Source organism: Cetorhinus maximus, chromosome 13 (assembly GCF_964194155.1).
Source record: "Cetorhinus maximus chromosome 13, sCetMax3.hap1.1, whole genome shotgun sequence".
Taxonomy (NCBI): domain Eukaryota; kingdom Metazoa; phylum Chordata; class Chondrichthyes; order Lamniformes; family Cetorhinidae; genus Cetorhinus; species Cetorhinus maximus.
In genome coordinates this window covers 91,569,540-91,581,067 of record NC_135891.1, presented here as the reverse complement: position 1 = coordinate 91,581,067, position 11,528 = coordinate 91,569,540, and the positions used below count along the sequence as shown (strand labels likewise).

The following is an 11,528-nucleotide window of genomic DNA, read 5'->3' as shown; positions in this document are numbered from 1 at the left end:
GTGTCCATATCAGATGGCAGTAGAGACATGTGACATCTACAGAACTGAGGAGTGGAAACAAATTATAGTCCTCATGCTGCTCAAGAATAAGTAAGATTGGTTACATAAACTGCATGGGGCTTCGCTCCAAGTATTCACTAAAATGGACGAGGGACTTATAACTGCTTTGAGACTTTTCAAAGTTTAACAAAAAAAAACATGCAGCCCCAACTTCAGAATCTCAAATGTTTCCACGTTCACCTGATTGGAATCCTCTTTCTTTAAAAAGAGTCTATAAGAAAATCTGTCCAGGATTCTGGGGCTCCTGCTCCTAAGGCAATCACCAGTAGCACCCCACCCGCCACCTCCCCCCCTCCCCGCAGGTATTAGGCTTGACTGCAACGTCACCACAGGAAAATAACCTGTGACAGTCATTGTATAGGACATTTATCAATAATGGAGACTTGGGCAAGATACCAGAAGCCAATTAACACCCATCAAAACTGTAACCCAGTGAGGCTGTCAATCTCCAAAGGAGAGAAGTGGGCAGGGGGAAGGGGGTGGAGTAAAAGAAAAGCAAAGCAGAACTCAGAAAAATAGCCAAAAAATTGTCTAAGCCCTCAATGAAAAAAGGCCATTTATTATAATAGAAATCCTATTAAAATTCTTAGAAAATGTTCGACCGAGAGAATTACAGAATGTACACAGCTGGTCATCTGAATCCTTGACCTTCGATAATTTTCCAACAGCTATCTCCAAATGCATATTTCATCTCTATTTGTCCTTGTAACAAAGACTATTTAGGATAGACTAATGGGGACTTTGCGCCAAAGCCCCCCACACAGACAGTTCTTAATCCACCGCTGTTCCCACTGTTTAACTGCAGTTGACTTGTTTGGCGATTTCAGCATGGTGTTGCACCCACATCTGTTTAAAAGAAAGTAAGTTTCAGTTATCACGATCTAACCGAGATACCAAACTCCAGGGTAAGCATTCATGGTTAGAGCAAGGTGTGGAGATCTAGTGGGCTACTCAACATGTAATAATTCTAGTTTATTACAATGCCAAGAGTTACACATCACAAAAGCATACTTCCCGTACCAATAAAAGTGCATCAAGCACAGTGGTGCACACATTAAAGGGTGCTCAGTTGCATATGTACCTTGCAATTGGACAATATATAAATTGTTATCTTCTCATTTATTTGTTGCTTACCTGGTACAGGATTTAGTTTCTTCTGTTGGACATACTCCTAAATTAAGTCTCCTTAAGTTGTCCATTTTCTGATATCCTGGTGATCTGTACATAATGTGAAGTTAAAAGTATAATAAAGTAGTCACACAAGATACTTATCACAAAATACATGGAGGCTTATTAACATACATTGATTTATCTAGAAAAACAAAGTTTATACCCATTATAGTGCTTCATTTTTTGTTCAGTCTGACCAGTGAAAAGGATTCAATATTTACTCTGAACAGGCTGCAGATGTATTTATCAGTACAGAGTTTACTAAAGGTGGCTGCCCTCCAGCCTGAGACATAGACCTTTATCATGTTTCTAAGACTGTGACAGAAAAAGGTTGTTATTGAACGTTGACTGATCTACGTAGCCTGCATCCTCCTCTCCATGCTTAGCATGCTGATTGAGCATTTGGGGGGAGTGCAAGATTTCATTCTGGAATGTTATATCTCTAACCAAGCAAAAGGAGGTTGTCCCGAGAGGGAAGCTCATTTCCAAACTTCAATAAAAACATCAACTGGAATCAAGGAAAATGTCTACATTGCAAAAATCTCATTGACCATCAATGCTACCTCCGAGTCTTGCCCGCAGGCAGTTCAGTGTTTAGCTATGGCAGTCATTAAGCGAACGCACACTAAAAGATGATATATAAGAAAATAACTTTTAGATCAACAAAAATTAAAAGTTTGTTTTCAATGAAACTTCTTCTGTGTTAATTAGTACATTTTTACACATTAATATTGAAGTTTGCAAAGTCATTCACAATGGCACTAAAGCAAATGGTCAGAAGAACCAGGAGTGTCTTAACAAGCAAGACAGGACAATTACCTTGCAAAAATATCAAGCTGAGAGGTTGCAAAGTGACTGGGTACACTGACTGGCTTTCCAAACTGCAGCTTTAGTAGCTGTTTGCTCTGTAACCTGCCAATAATTCCATCGTTCACTGGTAGCCAGTCCATGCTGGGAACAAGCAGTTGGCTGGGAAGCAGACAACATTCATCAACCAGATTGTCATCAGGTTCAGTCATATGGCTTTCATCTCTACCTGGAAAAAAGTGTTATAGGAAATGTGTTAAACTTTTCAAAAGGCTAACAACTTTGCATGAATTTATTAAGCCACAAATGGGGTTTCTTTGTGCATTCAAAGCATGCCAGAGTCATAATCAAAAAAACAACCAATAGAAAACTTTATTAAAAGAACTCAAGATCAATAAACTCTTATTTTTCCCTTCTAATTAGCCATGCAAACCCCACCAGCTGGGCCATTGCACAGCAGACTTCAGTCTTGGGTGATTATAATTACAATAATGTTAGATTTGATCGAGCTCCTCTTCTGCAAAAGATTGGGCATTAACCAGTCTTGTGCTCCCATTGAAAAGCCTCTCCAAGAATCTATAAATAGTGACAGGGAGGTCTTAGTTGCATACAATGCTGGGATTCAAAGCTCTAGCCAACAGGCTGGAAGGCAGCACAAGCTACCAGGCAAGAGAATTTTCCTTTTGACTAGTGAAAATACAAAACTCGGTAATAAACAAAGTTGGCAAGAACTAGGATTATTGATCACCATTTCTACTCCTCCATGTGTCAGGTCAGTGAGTGTATGTACCCTCTGCATGTATCCAATTGAGAAGCTAAAACTATCACAAAGTTCCAAGGTAGTTAACCTATTTGCGTTTAAAGGAATACTTCAAATTTAAGTATATCATAGCTAGATGCTTCTTACTGTACCCCAACAATGGTGACCTCATCTCAACTTCAGAAGACCATTCTCCACTCCACTGTCAATTTTTCTTTGGCCTATACCAGCTTTCTTTCTGCTGTCTCTTATGCTGTGGACCAATACTCACAAGATGTACTGATCCAGTTCAGATTGCACCCTTACAGCCTTTCATCACATCAGTCTGAGCAACAGTCAAATTAAGGATGTACAATCTACAATGCCAAAGTACCATACCAAATCACTCCAAATTCACTGCTGTATCATTCAAACTTCAGAACGTATTTTTTTTAAATTAGCTGCAGGGCATATTTCACGAAACACTCAAAAGGTAAAGCTATTGTAAGACCTCAACATGAAGCATTCCTGTATTCTTGAATAAGCAGTTCTCATTTCAATATTGAGTTACACTCTCAATTATTTCTGTAGACAGGACTGCAAGTTAACATCCACTTAAGGAAACACAATATACCACAATTAAGTCTGCGGTTTTCCATCAGGCAACAAGTGTGCAAGTGTTCATATTGTAATTATAAGTAGAAAAAAAACGTTCAGGTTTATTTATTTGGCTAACTATGCTGTAATTGAGTAATGCTTATAGCAAATCTGCAAAACACACACTGGAACTATAGCATTGCAGGACATAATGCAACAATATGTACTAAGCCAGTCCTTCCTTTAAACAGCTGATGATCCTAAGCAACTATAACAACTTTCCAGATTAAAATTTCAGAAAGAGATTTCCTTGATTGGATCCCCTTGTTTTAGTCTAATGCCAATTTTTATCCAACATCAGCTAATGGAACAAAAACAAAAATACCTGCAAAAACTCAGCAGGTCTGGCAGCATCTGTGGAGAGGAGCACAGTTAACGTTTCGAGTCTGCATGACTCTTCAACAGAACTAAGGAAAAATAGAAAAGGGGTGAAATATAAGCTGGTTTAAGGGCGGGGGGTGGGACAAGAAGAGCTGGATAGAGGGCCAGTGATAGGTGGAGATAACCAAAAGATGTCACAGACAGAAGGACAAAGAGGTGTTGAAGGTGGTGATATTATCTAAAGGAATGTGCTAATTAAGGGTAGAAAGCAGGACGAGCAAGGTACAGATAGCCCTAGTGGGGGTGGGGTTAAGGAATCGAAAAAGGCTAAAAGGTAGAGATAAAACAATGGATGGAAATACATTTAAAAATAATAGAAATAGGTGGGAAAAGAAAAATCTATATAAATTATTGGAAAAAACAAAAAGGAGGAAAATTGGAAAGGGGGTGGCGATGGAGGAGAGAGTTCATGATCTAAAATTGTTGAACTCAGTATTCAGTCCGGAAGGCTGTAAAGTGCCTAGTCGGAAGATGAGGTGCTGTTCCTCCAGTTTGCGTTGAACTTCACTGGAACAATGCAGCAAGCCAAGGACGGACATGTGGGCATGAGAGCAGTGTGGAGTGTTGAAATGGCAAGCAACAGGGAGGTCTGGGTAATGCTTGCGGACAGACCGAAGGTGTTCTGCAAAGCAGTCACCCAGTCTGCGTTTGGTCTCTCCAATGTAGAGGAAACCGCATTGGGAGCAACGAATGCAGTAGTCTAAGTTGAGGGAAGTGCAAGTGAAATGCTGCTTCGCTTGAAATGAGTGTTTGGGCCCTTGTACGGTGAGCAGAGGGGACATAAAGGGGCAGGTGTTGCATCTTCTGCGGTTGCATGGGAAGGTGCCGTGGGAGGGGGTTGAGGTGTAGGGGGTGATGGAGGAGTGGACCAGGGTGTCACAGAGGGAACGATCCCTACGGAATGCTGCCGGGGGGGGTGAAGGGAAGATGTGTTTGGTGGTGGCATCGTGCTGGAGTTGGCGGAAATGGCGGAGGATGATCCTTTGAATGCGGAGGCTGGTGGGGTGATAAGTGAGGACAAGGGGGACCCTATCATGTTTCTGGGAGGGAGAAGGTGTGAGGGCGGATGCGCGGGAGATGGGCCGGACACGGTTGACGGCCCTGTCAACCACGGTGGGTGGAAAACCTCGGTTAAGGAAGAAGGAGGACATGTCAGAGGAACTGTTTTTGAAAGTGGCATCATCAGAACAGATGCGACGGAGGTGAAGGAACTGAGAGAATGGGATGGAGTCCTTACAGGAAGCGGGGTGTGAGGAGCTGTAGTCGAGGTAGCTGTGGGAGTCGGTAGGCTTGTAATGGATATTGGTGGACAGTCTATCACCAGAAATTGAGACAGAGAGGTCAAGGAAGGGAAGGGAAGTGTCAGAGATGGACCATGTGAAAATTGGAAGCAAAATTAACAAATTTTTCCAGGTCCAGACGAGAGCATGAAGCAGCACCGAAGTAATCATCGATGGTCTATCCGCAAGCATTACCCAGACCTCCCTGTCGCTTGCCATTTCAACACGCCACCCTGCTCTCATGCCCACATGTCCGTCCTTGGCTTGCTGCATTGTTCCAGAGAAGCTCAACCCAAACTGGAGGAACAGCAACTCATCTTCTGACTAGGCACTTTACAGCCTTCTGGACGGAATACTGAGTTCAACAATTTTAGATCATGAACTCTCTCCTCCATCCCCATCCCCTTTCCGATTTTCCCCCTCCTTTTTATTTTTTCCAATAATTTATATAGATTTTTCTTTTCCCACCTATTTCCATTATTTTTAAATGTATTTCCATCCATTGTTTTATCTCTACCTTTTAGCCTTTTTCGATTCCTTCACCCCACCCCCACTAGGGCTATCTGTACCTTCTCGTCCTGCTTTCTATCCTTAATTAGCACATTCCTTTAGATAATATCACCACCTTCAACACCTCTTTGTCCTTTTGTCTGTGACATCTTTTGGTATCTCCACCTATCACTGGCCCTCTATCCAGCTCTTCTTGTCCCACCCCCACCCCCCCACCCTTAAACAAGCTTATATTTCACCCCTTTTCTATTTTTCCTTAGTTCTGTTGAAGAGTCATGCAGACTCGAAACGTTAACTGTGCTCCTCTCCACAGATGCTGCCAGACCTGCTGAATTTTTCCAGGTATTTTTGTTTTTGTTTTGGATTTCCAGCATCTGCAGTTTTTTGCTTTTATCTCAGCTAATGGAAGGTGACCTCCATCTAATGTTTACAGATGATCACCCTCTAGCCCAACACAATCTTATACAAATACTACATACAAGTTGCTACTATTGCAGTCAGAAATAAATTGAATAAACCTGGTTAAGTATGCCAGGCAAAGGATTTGAACTTACAGCAAAGCCATAATTTGGTGAGTAGTCGGAAGAGTAGGGACATGCTATCTTGAGTGTCTGATGTAGCAGTGTATATTGGCAGACAGCCAGGTTTAAGGAGACCCCATATTCGGATCACAACCATTAGCTCTCTGAGCATGCCAAGTGAGGTACCATCTCTGAGAAAACTAAATCCTGGGCGAACTGGAGAACCCTGAAAATACAGATTCAGATATCAGTAAGACACTAACCTACACATTGGTGCTAAAAGGCAAGGTATGGTGGGGGAGAACTGTTTGTCACTAGTACATTTTATAGAGTAAGTCTAATGCTGCCTTGGTGATCTTTAAGTATTCTTTCCTTCCCTCTGGATTGCTCTGATGACATTGTATGGGGAAACAACCAACTCCACCCCAGATTCCCAGTGACACTACTGGAAACAGGGAACTGTGATTTCAGACAAGCTCAAGAGCTGCTCCACAGCCACCTGGCCTCAGGATGCTATCATCTGGGAAATCTTCACTCTCAATTACTAGCAGAGTTTCTGAGAGGTTGCATGTGTCCTTTGTAACTAAGGTCACTGGAACAGCTCAAAGGGTTGACTTGACTCAAAAGTTTCCAGGAGATTGCTAAAACTTGATGATCGAAAAATAAGAAGGAAATACTCAATAAGTATAATTTTCCTTGTATAACAGGTGGGAGTGATTTGAACAAAATGTACACACATTTGAAAATGAGTACAATGGGAAAAGACTATTTGGTTCATCAAACCCATCACTTTCAGACATAGTCAACCTCATATACCTTCAAGAAAGAGTAGTGAGGCACATGTGATAGATTCATTTAAGGGGAAGCTAGATAAACATGAGGGAGAAAGGAATAGAAGGAAAGGCATACAAGGTTAGGAGAAAGCTCTCGTGCATGGATTAGCTAGGCCAAATAGTTGATGTGATGTACATTCTATGCAAGTCTATGTAACCTGCTCTCCCTAGACATGGAAGCTCCTGGAATGAGGGAAAAAAGTAGGAAAAACTGACAAATTCCTTTCTAAATTTCCAAGGAAATATAGTAAAGCTGAAACAGACCACAGTAACTCATCATATCTAATTATCCCAGATATCCTGCTACTTGCTTTCCATATGCTTTCCTTTTCCTTTAAAATGTTAGAATGTACAAGGTGTTTTTCATTTGTTAGCAAGGGTAACCTAGGTATTTGGTAGCGTAACATGACAGCCGTAGTAGTTTTAGCCATGAAAAGGTATTAGGTAGGAGCCTGTAAAGCCAAGACTTCTGGGACACTTGACACATATTAGCCTAGACAAAGGACACAGCAAAAACTAGTATAGACTAGCTCACAGCGAGTGTGAACCCAGTGATTAGAAGTAGATTGGTGTCAGTCATTAGAATGCCAAGTAAGATGAGGCAGGAGATCTACAGCACTTAGCACTTATTGTGACAGCAATTGTAGGTAATGAGATGTCAGTCACTGGAATGCCAAGGTACACAGGAGGATGGGACAGTTGATCTGAAACACTAACACCTATTGTGAGCCTATGTGACCAAGAACACATCCGCAGTCACGAAAGGACAGGGACCAACTGTATAAAAGACAATCTAACAAGTCAGAGGGCAGATGCTGACTTGGATTGGACTGACTAAAACAGGCTCTCCCTGCGTTTGCCTGAATAAACGATCGTAAATCGTATCTGAGTCGACAAAGTGTGATTTCAGCGCAACAACTGGCATAGTTGGCAGGATACTTGCATCAGGTCACAAGGGCTGCATTACAAGATGAGTGAGTGTTTGAATTTACCACCCAAAGGGCAGTTAACTTGAACAGACTGACGTGGGCGAGTATCAAAAGAATCAAATTGGAATCAGGGCGATAAAAGCGCCAGGGAGAGGGTTGGAACCATGCTGGTAGAGCCCGAAATCGCGCAGAGGTCAGAACCCAAGGGTTGGAACCGCGCCGGTGGGGATTGAAAACCATGCAGAAAGGTCAGAACTTGGGGTCAGAACTGCGCCGGTGAGGATTGAAAACCACACAGAGGTCAGAACCCAGAAAAGGAGTGGCTGTCGCGGATCCAGCTAAAGGGAACAGGGATTTGGATTGGGGATCAGAAGGATCCATAACTAGGTTCATTGCTGACCAGAAGAAGGTGGTAATCAAGAAAATGCAGAAGGAAGGATGGGACCCTGACGAATCCTCCGAAGAACAGAAAGCCTGGTGGAAGGGTCAAAAGAGAGAGAAGGTGCAGAATGGAGTAGTAATCTTAACAAATTAGTTCTTGGGGCTATGGTGGAGAGTGAATTTCTGAATACAGGAAGCCAAAGGGAAAGGTTGGGAGGCAGTGGTATGAATGAATCCCCACTCTCAGATAGTGAAGACAATGCCGGCTGGGGCAAGATCGAAAAGGAGGCAGCTGAATATGAAGAGGATGATCCACCCCCCGATATGAGAGGGCCGAGGTAACCCAAGTCACCGCCATGCTCAGTCAAGCTAGCCCCAATAACAATATCCACAAAGAAAAAATTAAGAAGGGCAGGGACCAAAGCAGGCGTCTGGTAGCGGGGCAGGGCATAAGTTCTTGACCGCAGATGAGGCCCGCAGACTGTCCAAGGGGTTGACCGAAAGTAAATAGGAGGCACCGACCCCCATAATAGGTGCCGAGACCAAGGACCACCCCCACCCCCCCGAATGTTTGTTGAAGCACCGTTACGGGACTGGCAGTGCAATATGTTCATAGACACTGGAGCGTCCGTCTCAATTGCTGATTTAAACCTACCATGATATCACAATATCTGGAATGGGGGGGACACAAATTCAGGCAAGACAGAGCAAAACTATCCTCTTAGAAATGGAAGGACTCATGATCCCCACCCAGATATGGGTTTGTAAGACTACAGAAGGAAGCATCCTCGGGATGGACCGCCTAGGGGAATTAGGAGCCTTGATCAATCCAGCAAATAGGAAGATTATAATGTGAGGTCCCCTTAAAAGGAACAGGGCACCGATGGTCACCTATAGTGTGGCAATGCTGGATATGGCAGACTCCTGTTGCCAGTCTAAACTCTTTGGCTAGTTTTGAAAATGGAGAGGAGAGACCTATGACATATTGCTCAGAAATCACTGTGTTTAGCTTATTCAACCAAATATTGGCACCAATATGTATGGGAGACGGGATAGATGGGTTACACATTATGTTGGGACATGCATTCCTATCCAGCCCAGGCTGACACAGTGAAAGTCTTCTGTCTGCTGTGATTCAATAGGTTATGAGCTTGGGCTAGCTCAAACCAACCACTGTTATGGTTGTGGTCCCAAAATTTCTAATTCGGCACTAATCACCATTCTGCTTCGGTTGTGTTGGTATCACAGACTAACAGTTGTATTCCACTAACATTTACAAACAAATGCGGTTAACAATGGGGCCAGGAAATCTGTTTTTGTGATGTTGATACGGGGATAAATACTGGCCAGGACACCGGGGATAACTCCCTTGCTCTTCTTCGAAATAATGCTATGGGATCCTTTACATTCACCTGAGAAGGCAGATGGGGCCCTTGGTTTAACATCTCATCAAAAGACAGCACTCCAACAGTGCAGCACTCCCTCAGTACTGCACTGGAGTGTCAGCCTTGCTTTTTCTGCTCAAGCCCTAGAGCAGGGCTTGAACACAGAACGTTGTGGTTCAGAGGTAGGGTACACTGCCTGAACTTCACCTGCCAGGCCACAGTATGCATTAGTTGCAGGATACAACTAACTGAAACTTGTATAAGGGTCCAATGCATTAGGAACCCTGAACCCACTTTCTCCCCAGGCGTCAACCAACAAGGCTGTGAAATGTGCGCAAGCACAGGACTGCAGGGTCAGGCCGACGGGATGTGGCGGATTTTCCCACAGGATCATCAGGTGACAACACCGCCCACCGCTATTACCACTGTTCCAAGTACATCTGCGACTACTGAGCTGGAGGCTGAACAAACCGTATTACTTTTTCCGTAATTAAGTCCTGGGTCTGAGAATGGACTTGTGCTAACTAAAGACGACAATGTATTGTATGATAATGTACACCATGAACTGGTACCCGTGGTCCTAAATATATCAGGCATCGCCTTACCCCTGTGGTGCTCGGCTAAAACCCAGGCATTGTATACGGCACTAGTAAAGCGAGTATTAAAGCAGGCAGCCCAGTATAATGGCGGGGATGCAAAGGCTCCCCCTCCAAGGAAAGGATGGGGAAAGTGTAGCCTGGTGAATGACAGCACCACAATATTCAATATAGGGACCTCAATTGTAAACTCAGTTGATTTGACCTCGGTGGGCCATAAGGTCCGCAAATTAAGCACCCAACTCAAGAAAATACTAGAGAAGGGACAGGGAGTCCAAGACGGACAACTTGATATGGACCAAGACCTGACCTGGACGGTGCAGGCCTTGGCAACCATATTGGTAGGGCATAAGCGGAATGTTCCTGAATAAATTAATGAAGGGCAAAACATCTCACAGACAGCAGCCCGAAATACCTTTGGATCATGGGTGCTCGAGCAGACGTGAGAAAATCTAAGGCAAATGCATGAGGGGAAGGTACCCCTGTGGATTACAAATGACCAACTGACCAACTTGTCCAGAAAGACAGGGGGAAGAATGACCAGTTGTCAGCTCAGAGATCTGGTACATGTATATCCAATCGATGCGGAGTGTGTCATGAAAAATAGTATGTTGCTTGGCACGGTCCTGGCATTCTCTGTGCTAACAGAACTGACACCAGGTAGAACGTTATACAGGGTGGAGAATATAGGGATAATTAGAGGGGCTTATTATGTAAGATATCACAACATACCACCATTCGAAATAGATGGGAACGTGATAGGTACTGCCTTAGACAGATGTAGTGTAGGATCCTCCTCAGTAATGTGCCCCCATCGATATGAAATGGAAGAGGCCAGGTGTGGGTTTAATGCAACAGTCAATTGTACAATGGAAACTACCTGGGCTACCATGGAATCAATTCATGTCGCATACTTAGGAAAATGGAGATATTGTATTACTACACCACAGCAGGAATGCCTATACCCACTGACCAGTAACACAGTATGTTTGCACCTGCAGGTGCCAGCCCAGGTGGGGAGGGTGGAGCTGGTGGACACACACAAGTAAGAGATGGTTAGCATGCAGATCCGAGAGGATATGAAGGGTAACCTAACACAATATATTGACCAGTTCTCCGACCCAATTCCACCTCTGCCCGAACACCTTACTGTAATATGGGAAGCAGTTCAGAGGGCGCACAGGGCCTACTATACACTGCAACAAAAGAGCAAGGGCATAAATAATGATAGAGACCAAATAGACGATACCATTTGGTGAGAGGACTTCTGGGACTGGGA

At 43.6% G+C, this 11,528-nt stretch overlaps 1 protein-coding gene across 2 annotated transcripts in view; it reads right to left on the bottom strand.

Moving 5' to 3' along the window:
* Window positions 1–599: 599 nt before the first annotated feature.
* Window positions 600–11,528, bottom strand: part of med16 (mediator complex subunit 16) — a 53,874-nt gene continuing 42,945 nt past the window's right edge. The window contains exons 12-15 of one of the 2 annotated variants that reach the window (XR_013578485.1): window positions 6,159–6,351; window positions 2,050–2,262; window positions 1,195–1,278; window positions 600–906 (exon numbers count right to left, since the gene is read on the bottom strand). Coding sequence is in view for 1 of the 2 variants with exons in the window: in XM_078555772.1 (XP_078411898.1) it covers window positions 780–906; window positions 1,195–1,278; window positions 2,050–2,266; window positions 6,159–6,351 (621 nt within the window). In the remaining variant the exon portion in view is untranslated. Of the gene's footprint in view, window positions 907–1,194; window positions 1,279–2,049; window positions 2,267–6,158; window positions 6,352–11,528 lie in introns of both variants that reach the window. The other variant, XM_078555772.1, reaches the window with a different exon arrangement.